This window comes from Rosa rugosa, chromosome 3 (genome assembly GCF_958449725.1).
Source record: "Rosa rugosa chromosome 3, drRosRugo1.1, whole genome shotgun sequence".
NCBI lineage: Eukaryota > Viridiplantae > Streptophyta > Magnoliopsida > Rosales > Rosaceae > Rosa > Rosa rugosa.
In genome coordinates, this window is record NC_084822.1 from 31,463,621 (window position 1) to 31,478,421 (window position 14,801).

The 14,801-nt window shown below is 40.2% G+C and overlaps 1 protein-coding gene across 1 annotated transcript; it reads right to left on the minus strand.

Annotated features, from left to right (window-relative positions):
- Window positions 1-3,188: 3,188 nt before the first annotated feature.
- LOC133737560 (uncharacterized) lies at window positions 3,189-4,169 on the minus strand. Its single transcript, XM_062165087.1, has one exon. The coding sequence runs from the start codon at window positions 4,167-4,169 to the stop codon at window positions 3,189-3,191; it is 981 nt and encodes a 326-aa protein (XP_062021071.1).
- Window positions 4,170-14,801: the final 10,632 nt, after the last annotated feature.

Consider the following 14,801-nt stretch of genomic DNA (forward strand, 5'->3'; position numbering starts at 1 on the left):
CTGTTACTTACCAACTTGCTTCTCAATGGACAGAACTTATGCAAAACGTCGGTAGTAATCAGGGACCAATTCATCTATATATATATATAGGAGACTTAAACCTCAAGAAGCTTCCCATTAAAGCATTCCTTATCGGATTAGGTTTCCTAGTTAGATTCCTAATGTATCACAACTTGTAGCCTTTCTTGTAGACTAAGCAATTGATTACTATCCTTAATGAATTGATACACTGCTTCATTAAGTCAGTAGTATTGATCTATAGTTTGTATCCATGTTAAACTAGATTTGACATTTAGCTAATCATCAATTACTTTATGATGATATATGTGTTAAGTCCATATTTGATCTAACATATATATATGACTTAACCATTAGTTTTCGCTGTGGAAATTGATTGCCCGTGCGATCTACTTGTAATGTCACATATGAAGTGACATGTTGAAGATAGAAAAATCTTACCAACTGCAAATGAAACTATAATTTAAATGTGGATGATTCACTATACTAATTTCAGCAAGGTATTTTGGGAATCTCATTATTGCTTCATCCGGAAAAAAGTTGGTCATGCCTCGGTCATATGTAGTATTCAACGTACAGCTGATGAAAGTGTGCTATCAATTTAAATTTCGAGACGTGGCAGATGCAATTGCAAACACTAGTCATTGTGTGGATGTATCAAAGTGGAACCACTCTCTATCTGTTTCTGCCTCCAAGTCTTTCTTTTCATTTTGATGAACTGGTTGTGGATGTCCCCGGCCAGAGGTTTTATATAAAACATATATATGTTTGTAGGTGTTATTCGGTTGTTTCCTTGTAGTTCTTATTCAGTAGTACGTATCCAGCTTAATTTGTTAATACCAAAAACGAACGATTGGAACATAATGTGTTGGCCTGTCTGCGTCTAATGTATATTAGGGAGATTGTTTAACTCAAGTTCAGACTTGCCCAGCATGGATCTTGGCGCGCAGCCAAGTTCTTTAGAGCAACTGCATGTCTTTTTCAGTTGCTTGAAAACACTTCTGGCATCCGAAGGAAGGAATCCCTCGCGTTCACACTGTACTCTATTTATTAAAATGAAATCAAGTCATGATTTCTTCTGAGTTTATCACATGGGTGGTGCTATTCGCACACCCATTTTTTCTATTCACATACATCTTCTATTTATCTATTATTTTAATTTTTTTTTTTTACAAATTATTCTAACTACACTCGCTTGCAATTCTATTTTTTTTCTTCTCTATTTGGCAAGCCAATCATCCCCAAATCCTAAACCCTTATTTTCCTGCAGACACAGAAAACTTCAAAACTCTTTACGATTTTCTCTTTTCTTTTCCATCAAAAACTTCTCTAGCATAGTCATTCTATCTCTCTAACGTGATACTTTGAAGTTTAATTATGGCAGAACAAGCAACTTTAGACCTATCTTTGGAAAGAAAAAAATTTGATTTGCAATTGAGACATGGAAGAAAAATATGAATTTAGTGATCATTCGAGCCCCTTTGAATCTATCATTCCTGGTAAGATTCTAACTGAAATTATTTGGTGTATTTCAATCAATCGCTCTCCGCTAAAAAGATCGATTTCTCAGCGATTTGGTGGACTAGGAGCTTTAAATTTGTGCGTTCTGTTCATCTTAGTTTGATTTTGGTATGGCTTGCTTGCTAATCATGGTTTTGACTTGAGTTGATTGCTAATTTTGAAATTAGTGATGCTTTGATTTCATTTTGACTTTAGTCATATCATCACTCTACAAAATGTTTTATGTCACTAGGAATGGTATCTTGAATCAACGTTGCTTAATCAGATGTGAGAGGTTTTGGATCTCCTTTAGTTTAGGTGATATGCTTATATCTTTCTTCAATTGTGTATAGCAGTCATGATGACAAACCTAAATCCCCAAACTCAGTTACATTGTGATTTTTCATCTGAGCCATAATCTTTGCCACACTAATTACAGAACTTTTGACAGATTACACTTCATCATGCCCATCAATTTTTTTTTTTCTAATCAGCAATGACATTCACGAGAAAAATTGGTTTATTGTATAATGATGTTTAATTTATGATTGACTTGCCAAATAGAAAAAAGAAAAAAGAAAAAAAAATATAATAACAAGAGAGGGTAGTTAGGGTAATTTATAAAAAAAAATTATATTAAAGTAATGGAAAAATAGAAGGGGTGTGTGAATAGAGAAAATTGGTGTGCGAATAGCACCACTCTTATCGGATAATCTCTGCCTTTACTAATTATTAGACCTGGTATAAATAGTTTTGGAATATGTCATTGATGACCTTCTTAGGTTTTAATTTATTTATTTACTTTTTTATTATATATATATATATATTTCTTATAACAAAATTATATCAGATTTGTTTGCTCCTACTTGATTCATGAAAATCTAGAGTTCTGTAATTCTATATGATATCTCTTTCACTAGATTGTCTATTTGACGAGCAGTTCAGAAACGAATATTAATTGCATGTCATCCAAAAGAAAGGGAAGTGATATACCTAGACTGTTCAAAAACGAGTCTTTATTCATTTATAAGAGCCATAATGCATGTCTTATGATTCAAGAATTATTATATTTGATAGGTTCATCTATGGTGTATTAATGTACCGATACATCAAGTAAACTAGTTTAATACAAAAGCAGAGTAGCTTGATATAGAAGTGGACTAATTCAAAATCAAGCCAAACTAGTGTATTAATGCATATAACCAGAATATCTCTGTATCCAACATAACTTACATACCATAGACCTATTCATACTTGACTCGGTTAAAACTATGATAATAAAATGGCAGAAATATTGCCTCCTATATGATACATCAACGGGTTCAAGATTGAAGACAAGTAGTTTTCAAATTGGAGATGTAATGCAAGTTGTAATTTGAAATATTGTATTGACCCTTACTACTTAATTATAGAATGTCTTCATTTTTTTTCCCCCAGTAATAGAATACGGAATAGCTAGAGTGGGATAATCATCCAGCTAATGCTAAATAGTTATTAAAAGATGAACAAAATGCTTAGTGTCAAAGAATAAGATTTTTTTTTTTTTTTGGGATAATCATACATGAATGTGATGCTGATAAATGACATTCAAATTCAAAATGTATGTTTTGTTTTTTTTTTTTTTTTTTGTTTTTTTTTTTTTTTTTTTGAAACGGGGTTTGGAACCCAGCCTAACTGGGAGGCTCAACCCCACGCCCGAAAATATTATTAATAGAATAAGAATGATGATTGTACAGCGAGGGGGACATATTACCTACACCTCGAGTACTAGTACAAGAATCCTCAAAGAGAGCATCCCGGATAATCACAGGAGTCTCATCTAACCAGTAATCATCTAAGTAATCAACACTAGCAAGGTGTGCCAATCTATGGGCCACACCGTTTGCTTCACGATAGACAGAGTATAGATTAATAGAAGAAATTGCATGCAGATATGCTTTGCAATCCTCAACAATACAACCAACTTCAGAGTAGTCCTCCGTGGCACTTTTGAGTGCAGCAATCACCAAAGAGCAGTCAGTTTCAATATCAACATTGACTAATCCTTGATGAATGATGAGTAAAAGTCCTGCTCTCATGGCTTCCAACTCCATCTGAAAGGCGGATCTAGCATGGGGAAAGGGACGTGCAATTGCAGCGAGACATACACCATCTTCATTCCTGATGAGAGCCCCAATACCCCCTTGACCAGTAGCGCTGTGAAATGCGCCATCAATATTTAGTTTCAGCCTACCTCGAGGTGGCAGCTGCCACTGAGTTTTATGCCTTGACTTCTTCTTTGGTGACCCCGGATGGGCCGCATGGTAGTCCTCAAGGAGCTTGGTAGCCCAGGTAGCAGTATTCACGGGACAAAAGGAGGTCCCCTTCCAAGTAACATTGTTACATTCCACCCATATTGCCCAAACAAGCATGAAGAAGAGCTCTAGCTTGTGATTGGGCAGCAAATCATAAACATGCAGAAGCCATGCATGAACATTAGATGAAGGGTTGTTACGTACCTCAAGTTGCAGCGGGCCCCATAGCTGCAGTGCATCCTCTTCATAATTGTTGCAAAATACACATCTAGTATCCAGCTGCACACATTTTCGAGCCAAATTGACTCTTGTAGGCAGTATATTTTGTAAAGGAAGATAAATATATACACTCTCCATTTTACAATCCACACTCTATTTCCTTTTATGGTAACTTAAGTTTTATCTTTTACTAACTTAAATTTTGTCTTGACAATAGCATCCATGAAACGCGCTCACACGCCTAAGCCCTAGCCTCTCAATCCATGACTTCTCCTGCCATCTCTCCCCGCCCATAGATCGTCGGCGATCCCAGCAGACCGACGGCATAGCCGCGACCCTCATATGCCTCCATCATCTCCTCTAACCCCCTCTTGATTTCGCAATTGATGATCTCCCTACTTCTTTCATTGAGAACGAGCTTGCCTCAATTTGTATCTCCAAGGATCCCTTCCAACGCGGTCTGAATTGTTGTAAGACTAATCTAGTGGGTAGAGTTTTACTCCAACGAAATGGAATTGTCCCCAATGCCACAGAGCCTGCACAGCGTCTGCGCTTCTTCTGGCCATCCTTGTCAGATTGGATGGTGGCACCCTTGGGCAAGGGATTCTTCTTGCTGCACTTGAGTTCCTTAGAAAACATGCAACGAGTCTGGTCTTTAGGCTCTGTAAACTTGAAGCCAGGATTTTTTTGTTTGATTAAGTGGACGACAAGTTTTTCTCCAGTGTCTTACAAAAACATCCTTTGCGCAGGTGTGGGTTAGAGTTTGGGACTTGGGTTTTGCTTACTGGGAACACCAAACCTTGTTTGAGATTACACATGGAGTAGGTATGCCAGTGAAGCTTGATCCTAGAACTGCCAACCATTCACTTGGTCTCTACGCAAGAATCTTGATTGATGTGGATTTTTCTAGGTCTATTCCTCAGCAGTTACAGGTTTTTAGAGAGAATGGTAAAGTAATTGTAATTGGGATCGATTATGAAACCGTGCCAGAGTTTTGTGATGCTTGTGGAATCATTGGGCATGTAGCTTCAAAATGCAAGGCAAAACTGCAAGCAGAGGCCGATATCAATTCTTCGAGTCACCTGTGCCGACTTAGGGATGATCTATGGTTGGGTCAAGATATCGATCGAAGAAGAGAGCTTCACGGTCTCGTCGATCTCAAAAAACGGGGACCTATGAGTGGTGATCAGGCTCAGGGATCCTCTAGTCCAAGTGGAACGGGTCCAACATTGCATTCCGATGAGCAGGTAGATTTGGGGTCAGCTGCCTTAGTATCGTTTGACATTGAACTTACTCTACAGCAAGTTCCTATTCTAATACATGCTGTTGACTGTTCTTCACCACAAGAGCAGTCATCTTTAATTGATAGCAATCCTTCTGGTTTCAGTTGTAATCATCAGGAGCCTCAGGAGCCTACTTGTGAAGGCTCTACTACTCTCACAGTTGATAATAATAAGGTCCTAGTTCATTCCGACGTCCCGATATTGGAGGAAGCACTTCTGACCTACCTTATCAATCGTTGGAGGAAGGTGAATTCACTCCTGTAATCACCAAAAAAAGCTAAGAAGCCGTTGAAAAAGTCTGAGAAGCTCAAGCAGAAAGTGAAACCTAGTTCTAGTTTGTGTTCCTCTAGTTGTGCTCCCACTCAATTGGGAGTTAAACTTAAAATTACTAAATGAAAGTAATCTATTGGAACTCCCGTGGCATTGCTAATGACGACACACAACATGCGCTTACAAATATGGTTCGTACTCTTAAACCTTTAGTGGTTTGCATTTTAGGACCTTTTGTTGTAATTGATTCTATTCTTGTTTCCTATTGGAGGTCGATGGGACTTGTTCCAGTTGCTACTAAAGATAGGGGATCACAGGTCCCCAACCTTTGGTTTCTATGTCATGAATCTTTTAGGGTCCATCTACTTTCAGCAACATTGCAGAAGATCACTGTCTCATGCGACATAGAGGGGATTAATTGTTTCCTTACTGTTGTATATGCAAAAACCACAATTACTGGAAGAAGGCAGTTATGGCAGGACTTGACTACTGTTTATTCTCAAGCGGCTAGCTCTCCCTGAGTAGTCTTCGGGGATTTTAACTGTATCTTGGGGGCTCATGAAAAGAAAGGATGGCCTCCTCCATCTACTACCTCTTACATTATGTTTCAACAGATGTGTGATTGATGTGAACTTTTGGATATTCCAACTAAAGGGCCGGGCTAGCTTATACTTGGACTAATCACAATACTGATGTCAAATTGGATCGGGTAATTGGGAATTTGAATTGGTTGAACTCTTGGGCCACTATGGATTGTTACGCTCTCACCAGGGCAACCTCAGACCATTATCCAATTATGCTTTCATGTTCTAGACTGACAGTGCAGTTCAAATCGATGTTCAGATTTCAGAGTCTTTGGCTTCAACAATCAGGTTCTTTTGACTTAGTGAAAGATGATTGGGAATCACTTGAATTCTATGGTTGCCCTCAATTTGTCTTAGCTTCTGAGCTTAGGGCTCTTAGAGGAATGTTAAGAAGCTGGAGTCGAAACCAAATTGGGGATGTTCATGACCTAGTTCGCTCTTCCAAAGCAGCACTTGATGACATTCAAGATGAAATTTCAAGACTTGGCCCATCAAGGACAGATTTCAACGTGAGGATTCTGCCCAGTCCAAGTTCATCTTAGACCTCTCTTTGCAAGCTTCTTTTCTCCGTGATAAGTCAAGAATCATGTAATTGACTGATGGTGACAGGAACACTTCTTTTTTGCACAATATGGTCAAGCTAAGAAGGTTGAATAGACCATCTCTTTAATCATAGTGGATGGAGAAGTTATTAGTGACAAAGACGCGATGGCAGTCTACTTTGTGCAGCACTTTGAGAACTGTTTCTCTAGAGATCATTTTATTATTGATACCGGACCAGTTGAGAGGGTGATTCCACATGTAGTTACACAGGCATAAAATATCATGCTTCTTTCCATTACGACTTGTGATGAAATTCTAGCTGTTGTTAATGATATGGATAGTTTTAGTAGCCCTAGTCCAAATGGTTTTGTAGGTTGTTTCTTTAAGCATTAATGTTGGTAGATTGTTGCTTATGACGTTACTTTATCAGTTCAGAGTTTCTTTAAGGGTGGGTTTATAATGTTGCATTTCAATTTGAATTTGCTAATTTTGGTTCCTAAAGATGAAAAATGTGAAAGTGTTTTTGTGGGAGAATACGGAACGGGAACTAAGTATGAGGCAATGTAGAGAGGGAGAGAGAAATGACACAAGCATGTATAGTGGCACTATGCCAAAAAACGAATCAGACGAGAGTTTTTCACTGTCGTCTGATAGTGAAAATTGCTGTTGTTAATACTCCTGCCATCTGATGCATGTATCAGACGACATCGCGAAACTGTTGTCTGAATCAAATTTGGACAAGTGCTAGCATTAATATGCATGTTGTCTGAATACCAAAAAGGACAACATACGACTGTGTAGAGTCCGTTGTGCAAGTCATATTAAGTCGGCAGCAATCTCATGGTAAGTAACTTTTGAAGCAAAGTTTGACAAGATCAGTTGTGTAGAAACTGTTGTCCCTTTAAATGTTCTACATCATTTTTTTGAGATAACGCTGTTGTGTGAATTGAAGCAAAACAACAGAATTTTGTAGAAAGCATTATGTGTTTGGATTTGATACTACAGAACATGGTACTTTATTGTTGTGTCTTTTTTCGTTGGACAATTGAAAGTGTTTGAAAAGTATTGTAGTTAAATTGTTCATACAACAGTTTTTGAATTCCATTTTATGATGTTCCATTGTTAGACAACAATTTCTATTTGGAATGAAATGGCATGAGAGAGTCACAAGACATATATTACTAAAACCAATTGACTAACATATTCAAAAACACATCCATTGATTGAACATTCAAAACCAGTTCATTACATCATCATCCCAACATCAACATAATAATCCTACCTAAACATAAAGGCCAAAAACATATTGTACTTGTCCCTATACAGTTCCTTCCTCTTCCTTCTCAGCAACAAGATATGCAGAGTAGAACTCAATACCAAACTGGCCAATCATGCTAACAATAGCTCTAGCAACCTAGACTTCCATGATTTTTGCCATCACTTCACACATATGTCCCTGCACAACAATAGTGGATGACTGTACAAACTATAATAGGCCAGATTGCTCAGAAATCTAACCAAAAGCAAGACTATGAAAATCAGTTTACAACTGTTAGTTGCATCCAACATTCTTGGTGAAGTGATGGGGGTGCATAATCCTGAGCTACTTGTAGACTCGCACATCTGTGCCTGGGCAACAATAACAGAACAAACACACAGTAGTAATTTAAGTAGCTGAATATGTCTAAATTTGGCAACTAATTAGCGCTTATCCAACTGCTAACCTCGGATTTGTTCTTGGCAGGCAAAGAAGTTGGATGCAGATTTTCTTTTCCATGTACAAACTGCAAGAAAATTAAAGTTTGGTCAAGTCATTAAAAAAACAAACAATTTGCTTGCACAACTGAACAAATCATCTAAAAACACCAATCAGATTAAAGGAAAGTATAAAGGCAGCATAACCCATGTAATATAACATGGCAAACCATTTTCTACAGCAAGTGTAATCATTTTGGCATAGGATCTCTGTGTGTAATCAAACACTTTTTACTTTTATTTTTTCATTGCAATGCCAATCTACATAACTGTTTAGTTAAATGTACTTCATGCTTCATGCTCAGGGTGTAGCTAAGAGAACTTCTGGTGCTACACTTCTCCACTTCAAAGTTTAATTAACATAAACCCATCAACCAAAAGTCTAGCTTTTAATTTTACAAAGCTTAGTGAATGCAGAATCGCAGAGAATGACAGCAAAGTGGTTCTAAACAAAACTTAGAAGTAAATGCAGCTTTTCCTCCTCAAAGCAAGCCAATAGATCATCGGAAAAGAATATAATACACCTATAATAGTATGATTAGTTAACGATAAATAAAAGATAGAACATAATCAAAACTAATCCTACCTAAACTAATCCCATTATGTGTCATTTACAAGTCAATGTGAAGTAGCATGCCAGACCAAGATAGTACCCTCACCTTCCTCATGGGTTCGAACGAGGCCCTCAAATTTCATCGGAAACCTTAGCATTCTCGGCCTCCAGCCTTATGTGGCTGTTGAAGCCCCATTAATAGGGGGTCCAAGACCTTGGAAGCTTCCAGTAGAGCTTGTAGTTCAGATTGTCTTTCATACAACCTCTCTTGTTGGTCAAGCAATACTTTGATTTGGTCTGAAGAATAAAAAATGTGGAATAAGCATAAATTACAGCCATTTGAATATATAGGAAAAACATGGTAGAGCATTGTATTTCATTCATGAAAATTCCTACTCAAGTGAACTGAGAGCCTAATATGGATTACAAGACGAATCATATTATTTGCAATGACAAGAAAAACAATACCACAAAAATTGAGGATAAGTCGAACCTAATACATCTTATAAATATAAAGGCTTATGCAAATGTGAGGTATGGGAAAGGCAAAAGGTAGCCAGAGATACCCCTGTTTCGCTGCAACCCATGATCACCCAACCATTGAGGCAATCACTGCACCCTCCCTAAAATCCTAATAAACTGGACAAATGCCTCTTCCAAAATTCATGACCTTTTCAGAAACATCAACTAATCTACTCCATTGTACAATTAAACTTAACATTTCTACTCATATGTACTACAGCCTTAACAATATCATTCAACTTGACCCATTTTCAAAAAAGCTACTGTCTTTACGTAAAATTCATTATTGAGTGAGAATATTACTTATTTCTTGAAACTGATCATTCTGATTTATCACAATAGCCACGAAATTAGGTTTTAGGTTAATAATGAGCCCAAACTAGAATAGCAAAATGAAACAGATAAAAGAGTTTCAGAGCTGAAGAAGAAGAAGAAAGATGGCGGAGGATAATAAGCACCTTGGAAACTTAATTTGAATTTCAACCTCCACGTTCAGCAGCTCTTCTTCTAATAAAGCCTCTCTGGTGAGTTGGAGTAACAGTCTTGCAAATGGGCATCGTGGCCTCCATTTCTCCAAATCAAAGAGACCTAAGTAAACCCAGTCAATTCAAATCAAACAAAGAACAATATCAGTGTCACTAACAATCACAAACAAATGAATACTTAGATCTTGAACAAAATCTTTCAGAGACTCTGAAAAGAAATAAAAATCGAAAGAGACGGAGAGAGAGTAGGAAGAACCTTGAATCTGCAAACCCAGAGTACCTGATGCCGGTTGTGTTCGGTTCCTCCGTTGTCGGCGTTTGGTGCTCAAAGTCGCACCAATCGAGAAGGATGACTCCATGGGGGACGGTTGGACCAGTTGGGGTTCGGATCTCGAAGCAAGGACGTGGTGCCGTTGAACGAGAAGCACCGGCAGAGGCGATGGTGCCGGTGAGGGGACGAAGGCCGTTAACGAGGGAGAGACAGTAGCTGTGGAAAAAGAGCAGGAGAGGAAGGAGGAGACCACGAGGGTTTCAGGGAAGAGCGAGAGAGAAAGAACTCAACCTGGAGAACGAGCTCAAGTCGGAGAATGACCTCGTGGACAGATCGGAGAAGGAGCTCCAGGCCGCTCAGGTCGGAGAAGGAGCAGAGGTCGGGGGCGAGGGTCTGGTTGGAGAAGAAGCTGAGGTCGGGGGGGAGGGGGGGTCAGGTTGGAGACGCTGGAGTCGAAAGTGATAGTTTATTCACTTTGTGTGTGTATGTGATGAAGAGAAAGAGAGAGAGAGAGAGAGAGAGAGAGAGAGTTGGGGAGCTGGGCCTCCGAGAAGAGAGAGAGGTTGAATCGATCTGAACAATTATTTTTTCTTTCCCAAAATAAAACGATGAGGGTTGTGAAAAGCCAAGAGTTTAAATTTTGGCCAAAAAATGGGCGGGCAATGTCAATTGTCAAAAGAGGGAGTCAAAAAAATTGAGTTTTGGCTAAGTGTGGAACTCAGACAACATAAATTCATAGTCATTGTCTGAAGTAGAGTCGCACAACAGATTAAAACATCAATAAATAACTGTTGTCGGAAGCCATTGTCTAAAGGAGACTTGCACAACAGAATAAAGTAGCACTAAATCATTGTTGTCTGAGTAAAATCAGTCAGACAACATCAAAAATCAACCATTGTCTAAATACAAATTGCACAACAGTAAAGTATAAATAGATAACTGTTGTCTGTTGCCATTGTCTGAAAGAGAGTTATACAACATAATAAAGCATAAACAAACAACTGTTGTCTGAATTAGATTGGTCAGACAACATCAAAATACCATAATTGTCTAAATAGTAATTGCACAACAGTCAATGTAATAACTGTTGTCTGAAATAACTCACTCAGACAACATCAAAATATAACCATTGTCTGAATGACAATTGAACAACAGCAATGTAATAACTGTCGACTGAATCGAAAATTTAGACAACAGAATAATTCTTGCTGTCGTCTGATTATATCAGACGACAGTTAAAAATTTCGCTGTTGTTGGAAGTGTGTCGTCTGATTCATTTTTTGGCATAGTGTGGTTCACCTTGCCCTTGAGGCAAGGCTACGTCCACTTAGAGATTCCACTAAGAGTGAGGCCAAGTAGCCTTAGTAGTGATACAAGTATGGGGATCATGGATCCATCCCTTTCCAAGAAGGGGAGGACTTTCTCTTATAGCTAAAGGAAGTCTCATTCTATTCTATATTTCCGATGTGGGACAATAATACACATATTTGCTTCTCTTGAAGCCTTTTGGAGAGCACGGGAGGGTGGCCTCCAAGCGAGATACCGGCCGACCTCCACCATAGCGAGGTAGCCCGGGTGTCGGTCTACCAGATGCATGTCGTAGGCGGGACTAACTATGTCACGGGGCCCACCTACGAGGTCATTGGTTATGCTTGGCGGTATGTGATATAGGCACTATGTACAAGTCCCCCAATTCCCCGAGTAAGAGACGCTTTTTGGTTGGGGAGTTTAAATATGATGCCGCCAAGTATGAGTGACGACCTCGTTGAACGTCATACCCATACTAGTCCCCCAACTCTGTAAGCAAGAGTGTACAAAGAGCATATTGATTGCGCTAGGGCAATCAAAGAGACATTTGAGTCAAATGCATCGAGGTGCATGAATGTTTATATGAGATGCATGTTACACATTGTGTGTATGCACGTATTATGTAGTGTTGACATACGACGTATAAGTCTAGAATGTGTGTGGTTGTGAAAGTATAACGAAGTGCATATGATGTATAGATGTGTGATGAACGCGGTGACGCGTACATAATGATATGTATATGTTGTATGCATATGATGCACATGTGTTAGGACCGGGAGTGTTATTACTCGCCGAGTCCCCCAAGTCACGTAGTTAGTAAAACAGGAATTTGGATTTAGGTTAAGTTTGACGAAGCCGGTGAGGCTGAGAATGAAGCTCCGATATCGAAGTAACCATTGACAATACTAGCAAGACTATGGTTGACCATAATAGTCCCCCAAGTATAGGTTAGAGGAAGGAACTCTAACTTACTTAACCCGAACGTATAAGCCATAACCCGATTGTTTGGCTCATGTGTAATGGGAATGTAAGAGTTGAGCTCGCTCATGTTGAGCGGGTGTGAGTTTTGTCCTATGGTCTTATTAATGGGATGTAAAAGAAATTTAATTGTTCCGAACAACAATAGGATAAAAATTTCAATATTTCCATTAATAGACCATAGCACAAAAAGTATGAGCGTGAAGCTCAATGATAGTCCCGGTCGGGTATTATCTCCACTTGTGATAAGTGGTATGAATAAGTCCCCTAAGTGTAGAGAATGTTCAGGAGGTGAGATGACTCAAAAGCAAGGGACTGGACATTGGCTTGCCCCCTAGGTACCGCTCTCCGGGCAAGGACTTTGATGCAAGGGACTGGATCTTGGCTTACCTATTGGGGGTACCTCGCTCAGGGCAAGGATTTGGATGCAAGGGACTGGACCTTGGCTTTTTTAAGGGAGCTGCCCTTTAGTTATCCCGTCGGGATAACTCGTTCGAGTAGAGGATTTATGAGGGCCTGTAGGCCTCATGTACCCGGTGGGGTAGTTAGGCTTGAGCCTTAGCACCCTGTGGAATAGATAGGCTTCGAGCCTCTTGTACCCGTTGAGGTGAATGAGGGTTTGAGCCTCGTGTACCCGGTGGGTTTAGATAGGCTTAGAGCCTCTGGACCCGGTGGGATCACATGAGGGCATGAGCCTTCTTAACCCAATGGGGTTGAATGAGGGCCTGTAGGCCTCCTTTACCCGGTGGCGGGGCCCCGGGTAGAATGAGGACTTGAGCCTCGGGACCCGGTGGGATCACATGAGGGCATGAGCCTCCTAACCCCGTTGGGGTATCTCGCCTGATTGGAGAGGATTTTAAGTGCTACATTTTACACTTATGTAGTGTCATATGAATATATGTAGCAATTTTAATTGACGGGCAATTAAATAAAGCATAACATTAATACATAGTCATAATAGATATGATATCGAAATTATCAAATGTCGTAGGCATGTGTTTAGGCAAGATAGTTGGCATGCATGAATTATGTTCCATAGAATCAATCATGCTGGATATGTGTCATGAAGGTGATAATAATCATGCATGAATTGCATTTTGTGCCTTTGAAGTTTTGGTGAAAAGGACTAGCTGACCACATAGTCATATAATAGTCACAGGGAACAGATATTCAAAGCATGCGTGCATTTGAAAATAAGATAAGACGAAAGTACTCATCTGTAGCCTGAAGTGCATTGCAGGGAACAGAAGCAGTACGGGGTCTTCTGACTAAAATAAAAACTCTGTTTGTGATTTGGACTTTGGCTTCAATCAACCAAGGAGAAAGAACGGTATTCCGAGATCGAGATGAGGCATGCGTCACCTAGACCGAGGGGAGGTCAGGATGGGTCACCGGTAGGTGAGTTGAGTGCTGGGAGGAGCCACCGGGCTCGGTCCCGGCCGAGTGTCCCAGTTGCTGCCATGGTCATGGGTGAGACCCGGTGGGTTTGAGAGTGAAGGTTGACCTGTGGACTGATGAGTTGTGTCAGCGGATCTCGTATAGTGATACCGCACGGGTTAGCGATCTCGATGGGTCACCGAGATTTTGTCGTAACTCGTGGAGTTCCTAGATGGAGGGGGATGATGAACTTCACTCAAGTGGGACCGAGTTGACACCGGGGAGAGAGGTCACTACCAGGTCGAGTATGGAGTTGTTGCCATCATGAACTGATGGTACCGATGATTGTAGTCGAGAGGACCTTTTTTTTTTTTTGAATCCCGGAGTGTCTCTGATGCTTGAATGAGTTGGTGAAGGAGGTGTGCGTACCCGCTGACTCGTGAGAGTCCTGGAGAAGAGTGGAACTTGGGAGTGGAGTTGAAGGTACTTGGGAGTGGAGTGTGCACATACCCGCTGACTCGTAGTACCCGGTGGCTCAGAGAACCCGCTGGCTCCTCAGAGGCTTGGGTGAGGTTGAGGGTGAGGGGTGTCCTGCATGTACCCATGTACCCGGTGACTCGTGGTACCCGTACATGACTCTTGCTCAAGGTGTAGAGTGTCTTGCTCGTACCTGATTGGTGGTTGTCGTACATGTCCCTTGCTCAAGGTGCGGAGTGTCTTGCGCGTACATGATTGGTGGTTGCCGTACATGACCCTTGCTCATGGTCGGAGGTTCATACCCAAACTTAGGGCCCCTGCTTCTAGCGTCAATGTTTCTGTGGGAGAATACGGAACGTGAACT